Source organism: Electrophorus electricus, chromosome 7 (assembly GCF_041902795.1).
Source record: "Electrophorus electricus isolate QZ-2024a chromosome 7, ASM4190279v1, whole genome shotgun sequence".
Classification (NCBI taxonomy): Eukaryota; Metazoa; Chordata; class Actinopteri; order Gymnotiformes; family Gymnotidae; genus Electrophorus; species Electrophorus electricus.
Genome location: NC_137503.1, coordinates 34,684,963 through 34,706,059, shown reverse-complemented (window position 1 = coordinate 34,706,059; position 21,097 = coordinate 34,684,963). Strand labels below are relative to the sequence as shown.

The 21,097-nt window shown below is 43.4% G+C and overlaps 1 protein-coding gene and 1 long non-coding RNA gene across 2 annotated transcripts; both read right to left on the bottom strand.

The window, feature by feature from the left end:
* Positions 1–5,223: 5,223 nt before the first annotated feature.
* LOC145658758 (uncharacterized) lies at positions 5,224–10,545 on the bottom strand. The gene is made up of 3 exons (XR_014124609.1): positions 9,907–10,545; positions 7,918–8,112; positions 5,224–7,747 (listed from the first exon to the last, which is right to left on the bottom strand). It is a non-coding gene; the product is annotated as an uncharacterized LOC145658758 (long non-coding RNA).
* Positions 10,546–14,070: 3,525 nt separating this feature from the next.
* Positions 14,071–20,949, bottom strand: ptgs2b (prostaglandin-endoperoxide synthase 2b). The gene is made up of 10 exons (XM_027022438.3): positions 20,831–20,949; positions 20,497–20,613; positions 20,257–20,400; positions 19,924–20,067; positions 19,448–19,629; positions 19,067–19,150; positions 18,519–18,765; positions 17,919–18,205; positions 17,578–17,725; positions 14,071–16,839 (listed from the first exon to the last, which is right to left on the bottom strand). The coding sequence occupies exons 1-10, from the start codon at positions 20,886–20,888 to the stop codon at positions 16,427–16,429; spliced, it is 1,824 nt and encodes a 607-aa protein (XP_026878239.2). The 5' UTR covers positions 20,889–20,949; the 3' UTR covers positions 14,071–16,426.
* Positions 20,950–21,097: the final 148 nt, after the last annotated feature.

Sequence of the window (21,097 nt, the reverse complement as noted above, 5' to 3'; positions counted from 1 at the left end):
CCTGCTCCTATGTTGACTAACTAAAACTCTAGTACTTATTGTAGGGTATTGTTTATTGCACTTTGTTGTCTGTTAGAGTTTATATGTATTTCGCACTTCTAGTGATCAGTGTTGATCCCTGTATTTCTGCAGTATTCTAGTTCATTGGTATATTGGACTCTGACCTACTGTACTGGCTAGGATGTATTCTATGAGGAAATGACAAAGCACTTTTGTAGGTCACTTTGGATAAGAGAGTCTGCTAAACGCTGTAAATGTAAATGTAAATGATGTGCCAGAGAGTGATGGCACTAAATAATTTTTGCAGTGGAACACAAGTTCCTTTACGTTGATGAAGCTGGGTTCAACTTTGCCAGAACAATGCACAGGGCACAAGGCACACCATGCTACCGTCAGCGTCCTTGAGCATCGTGGTCCCAACATCAAATGGTATGCAGCCATTAGCCAGAAGAGTGGTGCTCATCATCACACCACTCTTCATCCCTACAACACTGCCCACATCATCACCTTCTTCCACACACTGCACAACATACCTGTTCTCCATCTCCAGGAGGACGGACCAGAGCAGACTTGGTTTGTTGTTGTCTGGGTAACTTACAGGTGATTTAAGTTTCCACCGAGCTGCTCAGGTATAGAACTGGTTCATTCAACACCCACAATCTGTTGTGCTTCACCTGCCAACATACACACCTGCTGTATGCATGTAGCACTCTGTGATTATTTGGTTTTGAGGAGTGTGTGTACAGTTTTTCAGTCAAAAGTGAGTTTTTCTCTGCAGGTGTAAAGTTTTGAGAATAGTTTGTATAGTTAAGACCTTTGAGTTTTTAGTTTGGGAAATATGTATAATGTTCAGAGAAATGTGTGTGAACGTTCAGTCTTCTTAACGAGACTTCTTCATTCCCAGTTTGTGCCGCCTCTGAACACACAGAAGCAGCAGTCAACCCCAAGTTGCCCTCTTCAGGCCACTAGATGGTACTGCACACATACTGTGACGAGGATGCGCATGTAAAACACCAGAGTTCTTAAAACTGGTAAGAGATGTTGCTTTACGGTCTATCCTGTAGAGTTTACCAGAGGCCACACTGTGTTTTCTGTAGTTTATCAGAGGCCATACTGGGTGTTTTGTCTTGTCAGTAGTCTTAGCTGCTGCTTATAATCAAATGAACTCCTGGACATTCAGCCAACAGCTGGGGTAATAGTTGGGGCCTCAAATATTGGTGTCTGAGCACTTTCATCAAGTAATACACTTATCTTTTTAACTTGTTAAACATTAAAAACATATTTTGGTATTATTGGTTTAGAGCAGAACAAAACAAAATTGTATATATAACGATGTGTATGATATATAGATATAAAAGCTTAAAATATAAAAATTACTACGCTATATAAATCTGTATAATCACTATATAAAATCACTACTAAGGTCAATAAGGGTCTAGGGAAAACCCCTAATGCTACATTTCTCCTGCGTCTGATGCTGAAATATGACAGTAAGAGTGACAGTGACTCGTGGTCCACATCGAATGCTGAGAAAGCAGGACATTTCAGTGGTATGTGGGCTACTGTAACACACCATAGGTGGTTGGACAACATGCCCCTAATGGAAGGCTGCCACAGTAGAACTAGGGATGGTTGACAGGGGAACCCCTAAGATGGAGGAATGGCTCCAACTGATGACATCATGAGGAATGACATTATCAGTCTCAGTCCAGAGGAGAACAATCCTAGAATACTTAAAATACTATGAAAATACCTTCAAACCCCCAGACCTCTGGTAGATCTCACACACACACCCAAAGACTCACACACACACACACACACACACACACACACACACACACACACACACACACACACACACACACACACACACACACCCACACCCTCATAGAAGGCCCCAGTATGAGGAAAAAGATACGACCACCCATTAGAAGGGTGAGACAGGAATCATTTTTTTTTTATATCAAACAACAGCAGTGGCACCTTCTAGAAGCAGGAAGTTCTTATGCTTCTGTGCGGCCTGCAGAGGACCCGTGTTGGCGGTGCCTGCTAACTGGGGCACGTCACCGTAACCAGTCCACCTGCTAAATAAGCCCACAGGCTGCTTTGTGCAGGGGAACACATTCATCCCACTGTAAACACCACCCATCACCTGATCCGAGGTCAGCTTTGTGAGTAAATCAAGTTCAGCATGTGTGGGTTTGCTTTAGAAATCTGTTTATCCACCAAAATAACACAAGACCTTAAGTGTAAACACCAACACAGCCCTGCAAATATTATTCCATCTTAAGAGAAATTCCTTGAGTAAAGAGTGGAACAAACATCCATCAGCGATGAAGAAACTCTTTTCTACATTTACATTTACATTTACGGCATTTAGCAGACGCTCTTATCCAGAGCAACTTACAAAAGAAAAAGAAAAAAGCGACTTTTCTAGACTTAGTAGTCAGGGAGATTTTGTTAATACCTTCTTTTACATGAAAAACTATTCCGCTTTTTTTTGATGACAGAGGTGCCTCATTAAAAACCACAGGATTAATTCCTGTTAAACACGTCTTAGAGGTAACTGGTGAGGCATGAGACGTTAAATGTTTAATGTCATTCCCAGTCGAGAATGAGATTCCGCAATATTCCACAAGATGTGGTGAAACTGCTCAATCTTATGTTAATAAGAAAAGTAGGGGAATGATGTGATATGCAGTTTCAACATTTCAAAATAAACTGTTTACTATGTTTGCTTAATCATGTGAAAAACCCCTCAAAAATCATGGCCCGCTCTGAATTTTGGCAGGGGAGGGCCTAAGGGTAAGCAAGCACAAAAACAACGATGACATCACAGATTTGTTTACATTACTGACTGATTTAGTTTTAGTTTTAGTTATTAAGGTTCCATCTGAATCTCACTGATCACTAACGGGAGCTTAGAGAGACCAACGGATGTTCTGGCATTTTTATTAGTCATTACAATGCCTGCAGCCAAGTATTTATGTGAGTGTGTGTGTGCATGCATGTATGTGAGTGTGAGAGTGTGTGTGACTGTCTGGGTGTGTGTGAGAGTGTGTGTGAGTGTGAGAGTGTGTGTGAGTGTGAGTGAGATCACATATGAAATGGAAAGAGATAGAGAGACAGAAAGAGAGAGAGAGAAAGAGAGGGAGAGATAGAGAGAGAGAAAGAGAGGGAGAGAGAGAGAGAGAGAGAAAGAGAGGGAGAGAGAGAGAGAGAGAAAGAGAGGATGATGCGATCCACTCCAACATCCCAGTTATGTGCAAGTGTTCATCAGGAATCACCAACAGGTGCCCAGAGGCAACAATTCCACAATTCCACTGTTCTCACGCTTCCCAATGCAAAGTACAGCAGACAGGCAGCAGCTCACATTCCAAAGGCCTGAGTGGACAGAAAGCTGGTGGATTAGCAGGGCTGGGAAAGATGGCGTGTTTCCTGTTGAACACAGCAGCAGTAGACTGAGCTTGTCTGTAAATGTCAAAGATAATGACAAAGAAAATTTGACACCAACACCTAAATGTCACCAAGAGCCTCAGAAGTATCACCGAACTTCAAACTGTGTAATCAGAATACACATTTACATTTATATTTATATTTACATTTACGGCACCCAGAGCAACTTACAAAAGTGCTTTGTCATTTACTCATAGAGTACATCCTAGTACAGTACAGCAGGTCAGAGGCCAAGATACCAATGAACTATAGTATTGTAGAAATACAGGGATCAATGCTGATGCCTAGAAGTACAAAATACATATAAACTCTGCATCAGTCAGTGACAAGTGCAATATGAAACAATATCTAATTATACGTGCTAGAGTTTCAGTTACACAGTGGTCATGCTAAATGTTTCACAAATAATAATGTCTGATTAGCCACTGATTTAGTTAAGCTCTTCTAATGCCGTGTGTGTGTGTGTGTATATATATATACACACACACATACACACACACATTAGATGCTCATGTAACTCATTCTAACTCATGCTCATGTAACTCGTGCTATGATCACGAGGTGTGAAACTATGCAAGAATGACTTTATTTGGTTTTGGTTTTAATTTTCTGTATTTGTAAGCCTCCTCAGAGTTTTTGATAAGGATGTCCCACTGTTTACAAAGGAGATAAATCCACGTGAGACACATGCACATTTAGGCCAGTGAAGATTACCGTAAGATATTCAGAGTGTAGTTAGAGAATTATGGAAATGGATCAGCATTGGATTTGGACGTACTGCATATCAGGAGTCTGCCTACTGCAGTCATCTAGTCATTCCGGCTTCCCCGGAAGGGTCCAGTTTAACAAAGGCTGGAAAGCTGTCCCCTCCACAGTGCAGTTTAATTCCGGGCCGCCAAAGCAAGCCGAGTGCTCAAACAGCAAAAGAAATCCAACTTTGCTCTCTCATCTCTGTCACTTGTCTTAATAGTCATTTGCTTTTTTCTCTAATCATGTTTGTTTTACCACAAATCTTGTTTGGGTCATTTTGTTTTGTAGAGGATCCTACACTTTGGAGGTTTTTATTTTTGGGAAGATATTGAGTTATAAGGAGTCAGGAACAGTGTTTGTGAGAAGAAGGACCAAAGTGTATCATGAGTCTTTACACAGGTTTGCTTTGATCATGTCCTGCTGTGCTTTATTTTGCGCTTGCATAAATAGATCTATATAGTACTTTTAATGATGTTTTTAAAAGATTTTTCCACAACAAAGTGAGTTGCATAACAAATTTCACTGTACACGTATGGCGATAATACAGATATGCCACATCAATCTATATGTAGACAAACCTACATGTACAACTACGTCATGTATGAGCAACTCTTATAGTTGAATAAATCATGTATAAGTGGCAACTCCAGTATGTAGGTGTGCTTTTCGGAACTATTTAGAGATCTATTTGGAGATCTGTAGTAATGAGCAAGATGAAGTCATTCATAAGGGGAAAAATTCCATCTGCAACCTCCTTACAGTGTCAGGATATTTATTTAAGGCTAAAAATAGAGTTAAGTCATTTTGTAAACAGAAAGTGTGTGAAAAGAACATGTCACTGATGTCAGAACTAATCACTGCAAAGTAGTCAGACTGTATTGATCTCACTAAAGGAGTCAGACTAATGTTCTCACTAAAGGAGTCAAACTGTAACTATCTCATTAAAGGAGTCAGACATTAACTATCTCACGGAGAGGGTTCCCTGGGTGATGGGATGTTTTAGCAAGTATGTTAGCACACACACACAGTCATACACACACACACACACACACACACACACACACACACACAAACAAAAACACTGTTCCACGTATTCCAGGTGTAATATCTCAGGAATCAAAGTGTGACCATTATGAATTTCATAGCAACAAAATAGAATTCCAATGAAAAGCTGATTTTTTTCTTATCTGAGTAGCCTGGTACCAGAGACACGTCAGTGTGCAGGAACTAGCAGGTATGCTGTTTATTTGGCTAAGTTAGCCTGTGTCACACCTTCAGGAGCAGTTTGGCATTCTCTGGAAGAGTAACAAAGGTAAGTTGGAATTGTTACTTTTCAGTGACAATTAGTTTGTCTCAAAGCCAAATAAAATATTTTTTCATCCCTTATTTCTAAATGTCTGAAGATCTGCAATAAAAAAGTGCTGCTTGGATGACATTTCTTTAAAAGCTTATCTTGTGTTGTTAATCGTCTTTATTGTAACAACAGTGAACTAAAATCCTTCATACTGTTTGTTTGTTTGTTTCATCAGAAACTCTTGCATCTGTGATACAAACTGAGGATGCAATTCTAAGACCTTCCGGGTGGGAGTAGGTAGGAGCTTGATTCGCTGATTTCTCTGACTCATTCCTACTTTCACATGCCGACACATTGCAGCCAGGCGCATTCCTCCGATCCTTCACGCTGGAGAGATAAGTATATTTCTTACTAATGTGGCTGGCACGTTGCCTTATGCTTCACCCGGGAGAGGCGTGTGATGCACGCGTGTGTGTGTGAGTTTCATGGAAAAGTCCATCAGCAGCCTTATAAGGCCTGGCCCGCTGCAGAGCACGGAAAGAGCAGCCAGCCTGTGGTATCCCGGGATCCAAGCGCGACTGTAGACACCAGTCTGGCATCTGGAATTCCTGCTCTCAACACAGCAGTGGGCATGGAGTTGAAGGCGGGCATAAGCAGTAAACAGGGTGCCCACTCCAGAAATAAGGACTTCCCTCCAAACTCACACCGCCATTCCTGGAGCTTGAGCAGGGAAAAATGTGATTGTTATCTTACACCGTCACTCATGATTCCAGAAAAACACACAGAGTAAACTGTACCTATCAAACACACACACACACACAAACAGTATAAATCAAACACAGAGAGAGAGAGAGAGAGAGAGAGAGAGAGAGAGAGAGAGAGAGAAAGAGAGAGAGAGAAAACTATCAAAAATACACACATACACACATGGTAAAATGAATATATGAAAAATACACACTGTAAAGGAGACATAAACACACACACACACACACTATAAATTGTATATATCAAAACACACACAATAAAATTTACATATTTACATAAAATACACACACTGTAAACTATAAATATCAAGCACGCACCCACACTGTAAATTATACATATCAAACACACACACACACACACACACACACCAACACACTGTAAACTATACATATCAAAAATGTTTCCTTCCAGATTTATGCAATGATGCAATGTTGTCTGGATCTGGTTCATCTTCTCTGTGGAACAGAGGTGACCAATTCTGATTGGCTCGCTCATCATTCATGATGAAAGAATGTTTGAGTCTGTAGCAAACCTTGCCTCATTGTGTCTCTGTGGTTCTTTAGTTGACAGGAGAAAAACTCCTGTTACAAGACTCAAACACCAGTCCACTCCATTGGAACGGAGAGCCTTGCTCCTTGCCAGGTCTTGTTTTACCTTGTGGTTTCAAGCGGCAGAAAAAACTTCCATATAAGACCAGCCGCCCCTAAGTGTTGATCTTTAGTCAATCAATGTAATCAGTTACAATCTCCACCCTTTTTTCCAACCTCAAAGTACATCCTGTCTTTAGTACACATGGCCCTCGGTAGATATGGTCCTCGATGCACCTGGTCCTCAGTACACATGGTCCTCGGTAGATATGGTCCTCTGTACACCTGGTCCTTAGTACACATGGTCCTCGATACACCTGGTCCTTGGTAGATATGGTCCTCGATACATCTAGTCCTTAGTACACATGGTCCTTGATACACCTAGTCCTCAGTACACATGGTCCTCGGTAGATATGGTCCTCGGTACACCTGGTCCTTAGTACACATGGTCCTCAATACACCTGGTCCTCAGTACACAAGGCCCTTGGTAGATATGGTCCTCGATACACCTAGTCCTTAGTACACATGGTCCTCAATACTCCTGGTCCTCAGTACACATGGTCCTCGGTAGATATGGTCCTCGGTACACCTGGTCCTTAGTACACATGGTCCTCGATACACCTGGTCCTCAGTACACAAGGCCCTTGGTAGATATGGTCCTCGATACACCTGGTCCTTGATACACCTGGTCCTCAGTACACAAGGCCCTTGGTAGATATGGTCCTCGATACACCTGGTCCTTGATACACCTGGTCCTCAGTATACAAGGCCCTCGGTAGATATGGTCCTCGGTACACCTGGTCCTTAGTACACATGGTCCTCAATACACGTGGGCTTCCCCTGATTGTGCTTCACTATGTCTCTGCGGGGACTTATTGGAGCTGTTTCTTATGAACTAATCAGACAAACAATATCATGTTATCAGAACGCAGGGCATTTATGCAAAAAAGAACCAATAAATTGATTATTATTGTGACTACAATATTTTAAGAATAGCAGCATGGTAAACAATGATTTGAAATGACACACGCATGCAATGGCAAGGCCACCTGGCAGAGAACAGACCTGCTCCTGACGTGCTACCTGGCACAGACCCAGCCATTCCCCCTCGCTGGGAGTGCTGCAGCTGCGAGCCCTTCAATTATACGGAATCCTCCGCTCAAAGGCATTGTTTTTCCTCATGATCCACAGGATCCACACGAAAGCGACACGTGTTGGGTCCCGAAGGAGTTTCACGGCTGGCTGGGGCACGTTTGAACACTGTGGGTGGTAATAAATACGAAAGCTGAGCACAATTAGCCAAGCAGGTTTTGCGATGTTACAAAGTTGCCAAGGCAATGAATTAAACAGAAACTTATAAGAGAGTAAAACATGGTGAAGATAATAAATACGAAACAGACAGAGCCTGTTGAGGTAGGAAAAAGCGGTGACATTCCTGAAGAATCCTTTTATAATGAAGAATTCTAGGAATTATACGAAGAGACAGTCATAAGTTGACATGACAGTGTTTGAGTGTGGGACTTTTACAGTCAGATTAGAGTTCTGCTTAAAATTCAGCAAAGTACAGCAGAAATGCAGAGGACAGTATCAGTATTTTACTCTTTTTATGAGTCACATTTATCTGATGCTTTTATCCAAAGCAACTTACAATAATGACGGAATACAACTGAAGCAATAGATGGGTAAGGGTCTCGCTTAGGGGTCCAACAGCAGCAAGTAGGCAGTGATGGGACTTGAACTGGCAACCTTCTAATTACTAGTCAAGTACCTTAACCTCTGAACTTTCCTTACATTAGTAGTGTAGCTATGTGTAGTGATGTATGCACAGAGACAATAACGGAGGGGTAACCCAGAGATTAATTCAGATCAGATTGTGGGGTAGAGAGTTCGAGGGGTGGGACAAACCAGACCCTGTCAGTAGGCTGGAGTGTGTTGGGGTGGGGTAAACCTATCAGATCAATGATTAAATCAATTGTTTGTTTGTTATTGATTGTTATTGATTGTTATTTGAACTCAAGCTAATTGATGTCACTCCCAAACAAACTATTTATTAACAGTCCTGAAAAAGCAATGGTAATTAAAAAAACACCCACCATTCAGGGATCTTGCCCTCCTCTGAGTGAAACCTGCCTCAGTTTGGGACAAGGGAGATTGGTCATGAATGTGGTACTGAGGAATCTGACCATGCAGAACACATGTAAATCATGTCTTGCGTATCAGAGACAGCTGTTTAATTCATGGCTGTGTTCCTGGATAAGGGCAGGATATCAGACCGTTGTGTTTTCTAAGAGAATCAAGGACAACCCTACAACCCTGTTGTTTCTGTTTTAGCGTAAGTAATGTCTAAATGGCTGCAGTCATATTTCAGTATTTCTCTTCCTAAGTCAGCTGGGACACATTTCCACCTATCTCTACCTGAAGCTACACATTTGAAATACCTGTGTGGTTGAAATATTTCAAGCTGCGCAGTTTGATCATTAGGTTGGTTGATAAGATAAAACACAAAAAATCTGGACCCAGTCAGATTTTGTTCGGTATTTTGAATGCCATCAACACAACAGGCCTATTTGAAAACCTGAAACGATCACATAACGATTATCACACTGACAAACCCCAGACGGAGCATGGCACGGTGCCTACAACCTAATAAAGTGAGTAATCCTCTGAAACCTACAAGCATGAGCTCATGAGTGTGAAAGGCACCGCTAGAAGCCATTTACAGGCAAGCTGTGACAAGTGCAGATTCAGATCTGTTCGCAAACCAGGTTCCACCTAGAAAAACACAAACACTGGTAAGTGCATGACCATGAAATGCCTGACAGGAGCTCCTCAAATAGGGTGCGTTTGTAACACCTTTGTTACCGGAGTCCCGGCTGCCCACCACAAGCGTCATACCTGGTCTGCAGATCATCGGTTGTTAATGGCAAGTTTACTATACACTGTTAATATGTTAATATTAATATGTTAATATTAATATGTTAATATGTAGTCCCATCACATATTATTCAATCCACTGCATGCAATCATGTGGCAGTAAGCACGTAACGCCTCTACCTGAGCAGTGACACATATCTCCGGCTGTCGATCTGCAACACCTCCACCAACAGAACCGGAAGAATCAGGCTGAGCGGTGAACGCCTAATCAGCGCCGTTGCCATGGAAACAGCCTCGCCCCACATCAGCGATGTCAAACTAATTAAATGTGGATAACGGCTGCCTGTCTTCTGTTCTTGCCGCCGAATAGTGACAGACAAACTTTCCACTGCAGTTTGTGGAAATCGAGGACTGTTAATGGCTGGAAGTCACGATCAGGCCCTCCCGGGTTCTGTGTTTCGTGATTTCCCTGTCTTGTGTTTTTTTGTTCCGTTCCATGGTTTCGTTTTCTCCTGCTCGTTTGATTTTCCACCTGTCCCTCGTTTCTAGTATTAAGTTCATGTATTTAAACCCTGTCTGGATCCCGTGTTTTGCTGTTCATTTGAATGGCTGCATTTATGGGATTGTTGGTTTGTACTCCGTGTGTCCTTAGTCCTGCATTTGTCCCGCGTCTGTTATAGCCTGCTTCCTGTTTGCTTTGTTACTCATGCATCCCCGTACTCTCCGTGTTGGCTCGTTGACCCTGGACTGCTTTAATCACTATGATTCTAGATCTGCTCCTATTAAATCTCGCTCTTCTCCGCACATGCGTCTGCCTCCTTACCGCTCACCCTTACACTGGAGGGCTAATACAAAGCCCCAGTCACATGATCACAAGGCTAATCGCACCCTTCTCTAACCGCTGGCTGTCTGTGGAACCACTTGTGTCGTGTGGGTTTTAATTCTTTTTTTTTTCTGTGCCGATGGTGGCATCAGCCCAGATGTTGAGACGGATTCCTGCAAGTCGACTTTTGCATGAAGATTTCAGTTATCATCTGCCCTCCAAGTGTACTTGCATCCCGGCTTTTCAGAATTTTTATTATTGATTTTTATTGATTTATTATTTTTTTTAATGTCTATACTCATGCTGTTTCCAAGCCTTGGCCAACTCCACCACGTGTGTACCCAGGCTAGGGGCATTGGGTTTGGAGCTGTTGGTAGCAGTGACACTGGTTAGGAGCTTCATTGATTGCTTTTGCATCAGGTTCCTTGAGGCATTCAGAAATAAGCTAGTGAACACCAGAACACACAACCTTGGATGTAGCCTGAACTGTACTAAAATCGCAATCTCAGAGGAGTGGTGTTTGATGTCTTCATACACCCAATTGCCCAAAGACCTCCTCACAGCTCATACAATGGACTTTATGGTTGCAGGCTTGCAAGTTGTGAGTGGACAAAGGATGTTGTAATGTGCTTGATGCATTCACATACTCTTATGCAACCTGCCAGTAATGGCTACTTTAGCTGTAGTCCACACCGAGAGGGCTGATCTGCTGTCTTCCTTCCAGGAGACTGAGGCATCAGAGATGCGAAGCCTGTAAAAGTCCTAGCCTGGCACATGCACAGAACATCAAGGTGTTTCATGTCCACTAAGAACATCAAAGTTGTCTTTACCACTATGCTGTTCACTACGATTAAAGCCTGGTGCTTATGATTGTCATGTGGGCTCTAAAGTCATGATACCCTAGAACCTCACCAGCCCATTTGGAGGTCATCCTGCCAGGACAAAGACGCTGTGGGAGGTTGTGTGGGGGCAAGGATGTGTGGGGTCATGCTCGCTTCAAAGATGTAGGGAGGAACCATTTTAAAACCTGCTGGTCTGCTTACGGAAGTGAACGAGATGGTTGGCGTCAATTTCAAGTCTCCGTTTCCTTGCTGCAAGGCAGAAAACAGTGTGGTGATGCTGGTGGTGGTCAATTACCACAACAAAAGGGTCAAACATTTCCCACTGATAGATGCTTTACATTTATGGAATTTAGATGCTCTTATCCAGAGTGACTTACAAAAGTGCTTTATTATTTACTCATAAATACATTCTAGTACAGTAGGTTAAAGTCAAGATACCAATGAACTAGAATACTGTAGAAATACATGGACTACTGCTGATGCCTAGAAGTGCAAAATACATAAAGTCTATGTTAAACAATAAGTGTAATAAGTGCTAGAGTTTGTTAAACAATATTAGCGTAATAAATAATACCTTAATTATTCAGTATATATGCGAAAGGGTCAATTGTAGTTTAAATATTCCAGGAATAGATTCGGTCTGCGTTTGAAGACTGCAAAGGACTCTGCTGTCCGGACAGCAAGTGGGAGTTCATTCCACCATCTTGGAGCCAGGACAGAAAATGGTCTGGATGCTTGTTGTCCATGAGACCTGAAGCAAGCTATTTCTAGCTGAGCCATACTTGAGGTGCGGCTCGGGCTTTGACCATTGACCTCATGAAGGGGCTGGTCTATTTTTGGCTTTGTTGGTGAGCGTGAAGGTTTTAAATCTGATGCGTGCAGCTACTGGAAGCCAATGAAGGGAGCACAGCAGTGGAGTGACATGTGAATTTTGGAAGCGTGAAGACCAGTTATGCTGCTGCATTCTGGACAACTTGTAGAGGTCTGATGGCTCTTGGAGGAAGACCAGCAAGTAGCGAGTTGCAGTATTTGAGCTTTGAGATCACAGGAGACTGCACAAGCACCTGGGCAGCTTCCTGTGAGAGAAAGGGCCAAATCCTTCGTATGTTCCAAAGGAGAATCTGCAAGACCGGGTTAGGTTAGTTATGCCCAGGCTACGGGCAGCTTCGGATGATGATACCAGGGAGTTCTTGAAGGCGACTGTGAGGTCATGGCAAGGGTTGGGAGTACCTGGGATGTACACAAGCTCAGTTTTACTGGGGTTGCGCTTCAAGTGGTGGGCTGTCATCTGTGACGCAATGTCAGTCAAGCATGTCAGAAGGTGGAAAAAAAATTAAAACAATTGAGTGTCATCGGCATAGCAGTGGTAGGAGAAACCATGAGAAGATATTACATCACCACTGGCTGGGGTCTACATGGTCTCAAATCGGGACCATCAATTGACAAGCCAGGTGAGGAATCTTGGGTTGTGGTCCAGATGTTATCCACAGATTATCATCAGCAGATTAATTTAACGGAAGCGTGAACAGGACCCTTTAGACAATGATAGCCTCGTTCATTAGAAGCAGACACCCAGAATGGGAAAAGTGACTTCCTGAGTTCTGTCAATACTGGTACTCCTGAAGCCACAGGTGTCATGTTTTCTACGCTGGCTCTTGTGCACACCTTAGCAGGCCTGGTATAAGACCTTAGCTACCACTGCTCAGTGCCAAAGCTCCTGCCTGCAATATCCTGCAATCAGAACTGAGGAGGTGTAAGACACATGGGTGTTGCCAGAAATAATATAATGCATCATATGGAAATGTAGACTCTGAGGTCAGCGATCTGGTCTGGGATAGAGCCCACCCACTGACTAAGGCTACTGAGAATTCTACCAAACGTTCACCCTGTTGGTCTGAGCCAGCTGTGACAGAATAGAGGTCAGGTGTGTTGAATTACGTGGGTCACTAATGAGTCAACAGGAGACACTTTTAATGTAGTGGACATGAAGCCCTAATTTGGTCCTGGCATGCCATTGGCTGCGGGGGGTAGCATAATGGTCTCCCATTATTTAGGATCCTACCCATAGATTTTGGACATTATGTTACATGTTCAGACATGAAGAAAACACTGTCATACAGGCTGATCACACAAACTGGGAGTGACGAAGATACTTCAACTGGACTTTTCACGCAACGGGCAGGAAACTTCCCTGGAACTGAATCAGCCATAAATTGTTGGATTGGTGACTGTGAGACTGATGTGGAGGGACCTCTGCATGTTTGGATTATGTGCCAGTGTGTACTGACTGCATGTATTTGCTGCACTCATTCAATGCTTGAGTAGTCTGCTGCATGCTTGAGAATGTTTGCATTGTTGTGCATGCATCACTATGTGATGAAAATGACCTGTTAATAGGGGTGTGTATGTGTGTGTATAGCCATAGTCAGGATATTAAAGTGGCTGTTGACCTGTCTTTGTTCCATATTATATATTTTTTGTTATTGTTTGCGTTGTCAGGTCTGTTTTGTAGATAGATTGCCTCAAGCATTATGGGTGTTGCAGTCTTATCTCATTATGGTAGCAAGTCTGAGTAACATGAGGGGCTTTTTCTGAGTAGACAACTGAAGTATTTTTGTAAGTCACTCTGGATAAATGCAATGTGCTGAATAACAGACTGGCACCCATCTGATGGTCAGAGTCCTTTATTCTTTGGTTTGCACAAACACACTATAAGAACTAAACAAAATGCAAAAAGACACTTTTATTCACACAATAACCCAGTCAGCATTCCAGCATCCGTTCCTCAGTTCATCCACAACGTACCTCCATTATTCAAAAGACCTTCATCCTTTAAACTCCAATTAAATCTTGCCATATTTTAACATGGTCATATAGTTAGTCCATTAACTGTCTCTAAATATTAATTTTAGTACAATTACAAATGTTTCTGTCTCGAACAACAGGCCAAGATTAGCTTAGATTTACACCAAACAATTGTTTAATATCCCTTTAATAACCCTTTCTAACCAAAATAATTTACCTTGCTCACATTGAGCAGTGTTGGTACATCACAAGCCTTTGGTCTGCTTCACTGTGTTTGGGGAGTTCTTGTCTCCCACCATGTAACTTAAGCAGCCATCTAGGTCACTTCCTGCTCACCTGGCTAGCCATACGCATTTCAAATTAAAAGACCCTTTAACCCAAAGGGTAACAAAGCAATTGTAGGTCATATAAATCTAGAAATAATTGTACCTTTAGCACAATTATTTACAGATGTACTGGGACAGTTGACATATTATGGAACATTTATATATTGCCTTTTGTAATTGTTTATTAGTGTGTGTCCAAACTTCAAGTATTTCAAAATACTGTCAGTATTTAGTGTCAGAATTGATAATGGAAACATTACAAAAAATGAAAGGGAAATAACAGAGATCTAATTTCATTTTCGCCAGAAATTAGACAGAGAGAGAGAACAGATTGGTAAACAATGACTGAATGGATGGCCAGATGTAACCTTTCAACCTCAGAAGTAGTAGTAAACTACAAGAAGTTGATTTCAAGTAATTAAAAGAAAGCACTTACAGTGTGTCACGGTACGGCCCCTCCCTCCTCCTTAAACGTCTGTGTGTGTGTGTGTTCGTTCGTCTGTAGTGCCAGGCTCGTGTTGTCCACCTGGTCCTTTGTTTGATAAGAATAGAATCTACGTGCCATGTCATGTGTGTTAAGTGTTACATGTTAAACGTCTGTTTCATCGTGCCTCATCCCCGCATCCTGCTAAAGCCTCCTCATGTTACAGAAACACCGACCGACCAAGCATGCCGGGGAAAGGTAATGAGAGGAAGGGAAAGAAGGGAGGTAGATGCCCTCCTACAGCCGTACCGGAAAGCCCCCATGTCCTTGGGCACCTCCTGACTCCCACAATAGGGGGGAGAGGTCCAGGTGTGTGTGGTCCAAGTGCGGAACCACGTCTGGCTACCAGGATTGGTATAACGATTTCCAGCCCTCGGAGTCGGACATCATAGGGATCCTCCCTCTCAGAGCAACGTTACAGGCTCCAAGGATGATGAGCCCCCAGCACCCAAGGCTCCGCCCAAGGCTCCGCCCAGAGTACGCCACCCCGCAGCAAGCAAGCAGCCCTGGGTGGCTAGCAGGGACGCAGCGTCGTCAGAGGAGGACAAAATCAGGACAGTCACTGCTACCCAAGCCAGTGAAGGACAGGTCTCCCTCCCCAGGATGGTCAGCTTCCAAACCAGCCGATGACTGGTGGACTGTCTGGGGTGGCTTCTCCCTTCCCCGGACTATTGAATATGTGTGGTGTTGTTCATGTGTCTGTCCCTGTCACGCTGAATATACCAATCACTTTATTCCTCTCTGTCTGTGTCCATCGCTGTTAGTGTGTGCATTCCTGTGTCTGTCATCGTCCTAGTCCTAGTCTTAGTCCTTCCCCCACTGTCCTGCTCGCTCTGGCCCATGGTGGGTTGGCTGGTCCTATTGGCTCGCCGTTTGGGGTTGGTCTTGGGGCCACAGCCCAATAGGCTGGCGTGCCAGGAGTTGCACCCTGGAGAGGGGGGTCTGTCATGGTATGCCCCTCCCGAAATCTCTGTGTGTGTGCTCATTTGTCTCTAGTACCACGCTCTCGTATCGTCCACCTCATGCATGCATAAATAAAAATTAAAAAAATGTCTCGTGTGTTGTCGTACGTTTATCAGTGTTTGATGAGAAGATAGCCTACGTGCTATGTTAAATAAACGTCTGTTTCATTGTGCCTCGTCCCTGCATCCTGTTAAGGGCTCCTGACATTGCAAAGTGCTTAAACCTGAATTCATCAATATAAAAATACAGCAATAGAGAAATCTAACTTTTTTTTTTTTTTTTTTTTTTTTTTTTTTACAAAATGTTAGATAAATTAAACCATACCAAAAAAAAAAAAAAAAAAGTTCCATACCATTCAAACCATAAATTTCTTTCAAAGAAATAAATAAAATAAATTACTTAACATAAATAAATAAATACAGCCTATATTTTAGAAGGACATCTTGGCAGATTTTGGTCATAGCTCAGAGCTCCTTTCTTTGAGCAGTACTGTTGGGTTGACTTCATTCTGACGGGAGTGTGCTGTGCTTGCATTGATGGTTCCCTGGACAGAGTCTTTCACATCAGGCACATGGAACGAAGCGATGGGACACGGTCCCTTGACGTTATCGCACACCAGTTTCTGCAGCGAGGCAGTGTTGACTATGTTGAAGCCCACCCTGCCACCAAAGGTGCTGGGCTTCCAGTATTCCGGAGAGCAGATGGGGTTTCCCAAGAGGCCTTTCAGGGAGTACGGGGCACCCATCTCCACCATGGTCTCTCCGAAGATGGAGTTGGGCCGCGGCTTCTCCACCAGAAGTCCGGTGTAGAGTTCCACGGCCTCCACATCTCCGTACAGTTCTTCCAACTCTGCAGACATCTCCTGCTCACCTGTAGCACAGAACAAGCTCCATCACATCACCCTGCCCTCAGACGCTGAGGTATGCTGATCTGTACTCACGCCCATTAAAAACACGCCACAGAAAATCACCCCAGGGTGATTCTATACACCCTAGGGGAAAAAAACAAAACAAAAAAATAAAAAATCGACATGACTAAATGGTATGAAAGTCAGTGGAAAGCAGTTAGTACAACCCAACTGTTAGTAAGCCGGATATGGGATAAGCTTCTTTTAGTGATCCTTTTATCAGGAGGATCAAACTAAATCAGAAACATCCGCTTCCAGGACTTGTCTTCATGTTGCAATGTTACCAATGTACATTTATCTTCTCAAGTGTAAATAGGCCAAAGTTAAGCACCAGTTTAGATCTTGAATCATTGTTAAAGATCCAAGTCTTTTAAATCTTTATATGATGTGTAGATCACCATGTAAACACCCCATAGTGACAAGGAGACGTCTCTTCTTGAAGACTACAGGCTTGTCTGTGTGAGACTACTCTCCTGACACACCGTTTACATGCTGTTGGTCAGACTAAATTTAGGAGCAGCTGCCTACGGAGTTTCAGGGTACACTGCGGTTAAGACATGTCTGTAGTTGTGCCCAGTGTTCTCCAGTACACTTTTAAAAATGTCAGCACCCATCAATCTCAAGGTTTGAGGAGAGTTCTGCACACACAAAAGAAAGATCTATAGGGCTTTAATGAAGATAAGACACTAAACTTTCCTCACCTGTCAGATCTTCAAAGGACACGTAGGGCTTCATGTTGAAGCGTTTCCTATAAGCGTTCAGGGACTGGAAGCGCATTTGCCTGCTGTTCTCCAACGATTTCATGGCCACCATCAGCACAGCACGTCCTACATTACGACCGCCTGCCACCTACAGAAGAAAAGTTGGTGAATTAGTCCAAGCAGTTAGTTTGCATAACATCACAAAGAATGCATGATTTTTAAAATTAAAAAGTAGCCAACTGTTGTTTTTACAAAATATTCCCTCAGACATGTTAGCTTGTAGACCAAACAAAAGCAATATTTTACTGCACTGCAACACTTGCGACTGAAGCTGGACTCACCCTGCCTGCCACCTGATTGGTGAAGGACTCCACCAGGTTGCTGATGCCATAGTCTGTCAGCATGGTGGTGTTGAAGAGGAACTGCGAGTAGCTGTAGACTTCATCCTGGATGTGGAAGTCTTCAGGCATGAGAGGATGCCAGTGGTAGAGGGTGTTAAACTCAGAGGAGATCCGGTTCTGGTACTGGAAATGCTGGTTGAACAGGATCTCTGGATCAAATTTGAGCTTGAAGTGATAGCCACTAAGGTGCTGCACGTAATCCTCAATCACAATCTTGATGGTCTCACCTGCAAAAGAAAGACATGCAGATAAGAGTGAGATACTCCAGAGCATTCGAAAGGCACGCTATTGTGGAGAAACCTGAGAAACAAAGAAGCGTATGTTAAAAACTTGTGCTTGTGTTGCGGAGTATTTATGAGACAAAGCCAAAGACTCAAAGTATTTATGATCTTGCAATCCACTGACAAGAATTTATTTTTTCAAATCCATACTTAAACACGTAGCACAAAAGGTCAAATGAGTAGATGGACCATCACATGATGATCCACATGTAAATCTTCACGACTGTAGGAATAATAGGTTATGGAGAATTCTCCTCACCAATGAGGATGAGCCTCGTGGTCTGGAAGAGTCTCTCATCATCCCAGTCGGGATGCTCCTTCTTCAGGATGTCGCAGACACGATTGTGCTCTCGGAGCCAGAGGGTGGCATACATCAGGAGACCTGGGACCAGGCCGAAGGCTTCGTGGCCCACAGCAAAGCGGCGGGACTCTGGCACATGGGGGGGGTAGTGCATGTCCACCTGGACCTCGCTGACCATGGGGGGATACACTTCACCATCCAGCACCTGAACAGCACGAGGCAACATTCATTTCACCTGTTCAAAACAATTTGCTTTTACCAAAAGAAAAAGAACAGAATTAACAATTAAAAGCTAGTAGGGACTGGCTAGAATTATGAAAGAGCTTATGCTCTTGGTGCTCATAGCTTTCATTAGTTAGACATGTTTGGTGAACTTTTCTTAAGGTACTTTTAAGAGTGAACTAGCGGTCGTGTGCTTTATGAGGAAGAAGTTCTTATCTAGCAGGAGAGTGAGATTCGTGGGTTAGGACTGCATAAAGCTACTCCGCAGCATGTCCTCTACTGACCTGATATCTCAGCTTCCCATCCCTGAAGAGACGCAGCTTGTGCTGGCGTTCCAGTTCCTCTCCATAGATGTGACTCAGATCGACCTTAAAGGAAGCGCATAAAGGAACACGGTTTAGAACAGCTGTTAGTGCAAATAACTCAAATATCATTTGTTTAAATCAAAACACTCTGCAACTGGACAATGCAAACAGAGGATTTTTTAAAAATCACAAAAAACAAAAACAAACAAACAAAAAAAACCCAAAACCCACAAACTTTGTTTCAGTAACTTCTACAAAGTTAATTTGAGTCCAGGAGGACTTGTATACATATTACGGCTGTTCCCTTGGAGGCACCGTTACGTGTGGGTTGTGAGTGTTTGTCAGAGGGCTGGCACTCACGCCGTGGTTCTTGGCCCTGGTGAACGCTGCACCTTTCTTCATGTCTGTTTTGAAGAACTGGTGTGTGAAGTGCTGGGCAAAGAAGGCGAACATGAGGCTGGTGCGCTGTGGGTCTGGGATGAACTTCCTCCGGAGCAGAAGCTTCTCGGCCAAGATCTTCACGTCAGGCAGCTCCGTCTTACCTGCCAGGGCAGGAGCATGACGTGAGAATGGCAGAGAGGAACACAGGCTAGGGCAAACAGCTCTGAAAGGAGCAGGAACCGAAAGGCAAGTATAGCGTGTGTGTGTGCAGGCGTGCTGTGGGAGCGTTTCCCACGTCACTGTGACTCTTCCTGACCCCTGAGACAGGCATGCAGGCAGCTTGATTCGAGCACAGCTTTGTGCGGTGTAGTGCCTGCAGCCCCTGTGATGCAACTCTCATCGTAAGCATGCAGAAATGCCAAAGAACAGGTTTGTAGAGGGGAAGAGAGGCTCACCTGAGACTCCCATTGGTGTTGGGCAATCCTCCGGAACTGGAGGCAAGGTGCGCGTGAAGTACGATAGGTTGGAGTAAGCTTCCCAGCTCTTGTAACCATAGTCGGAATTGTACGTCGGAGGACTGTCAATCAAATGGGCGCGCGCTGTTTAGGGGTGACAATGTGTAGTGTTAAAATATTGTCTATTACTTTACAAGGTTACCACAAAAATCTTCAGTCATCTTTAATGGTAATCTTCAAAGTTAAAATATGGCTTCAGAGTTGGACAATAGGTTTTGTACAAAATAAAAATGAATACAATTATTGAGTAGATGAATTGTGCTTGCAACTTACACGTGAGCACATAACCCATTATGGCATCCCTCAAAAACGGAATATTGTTGATAACGTTCCAGAGGCCTTTGAAGTGCGTGAGGATGTAGTGCACGGTGTCCGGTGTCGGCTTCAGGGAAACCTTCACCCACGTGAAGAATTCCGCTATTAAGCAAAACACAGATCACGTACAGCTGATCAGAACGTGCGCAAAAACACAATGCTCGTCTTGCCACCTCATTCAAAACACGTTATACTCACGTATCGTGCAGTTTTGGCCATAATATCCTGTACGCGTGCAGTCACATTCGTAGGAGTCGTAGCCAACAGAAGTGCAGACGCCACGGTTCTGACATGGCTCAGAGCAACAGGGGTTTGCTGTATGATGTACAAAAAACAGCGCTTATACAGTGTTATAACAGCGCTTATACAGTGTTATAACAGCGCTTATACAGTGTTATGCAGCATATTGAATTACATGGCACCTTGCGTTCTTACATGGCACTTATTCCGTATGATGCCATAAGTAACCTACAACATTCCCATACTAAAATTATCCTAAAACTCATCAAATGAATAATCTCAAACTGCTTACCTGCGTCGCAAGCCCAGAAACCCAGGATTAAGATCAAGACCGGCGCGGTTCTAGACATCACAGTACGTTTGAACGGAACCGCCTGACGCCTCGGTGAGCTGCGCTCGAGCAGTGAAGGAACGCCCGTGACGGAGGTGTGCCTTTATAGCCGCGCGCTGAGGTACGTGACGTGTTCTCTACTCGAGAGAAAACTTCCCTCACCTTACAGTTGGGGTTAAGTTTTACCGGTCACCATACTGATGCTGTATAATATATACAGAATACGAA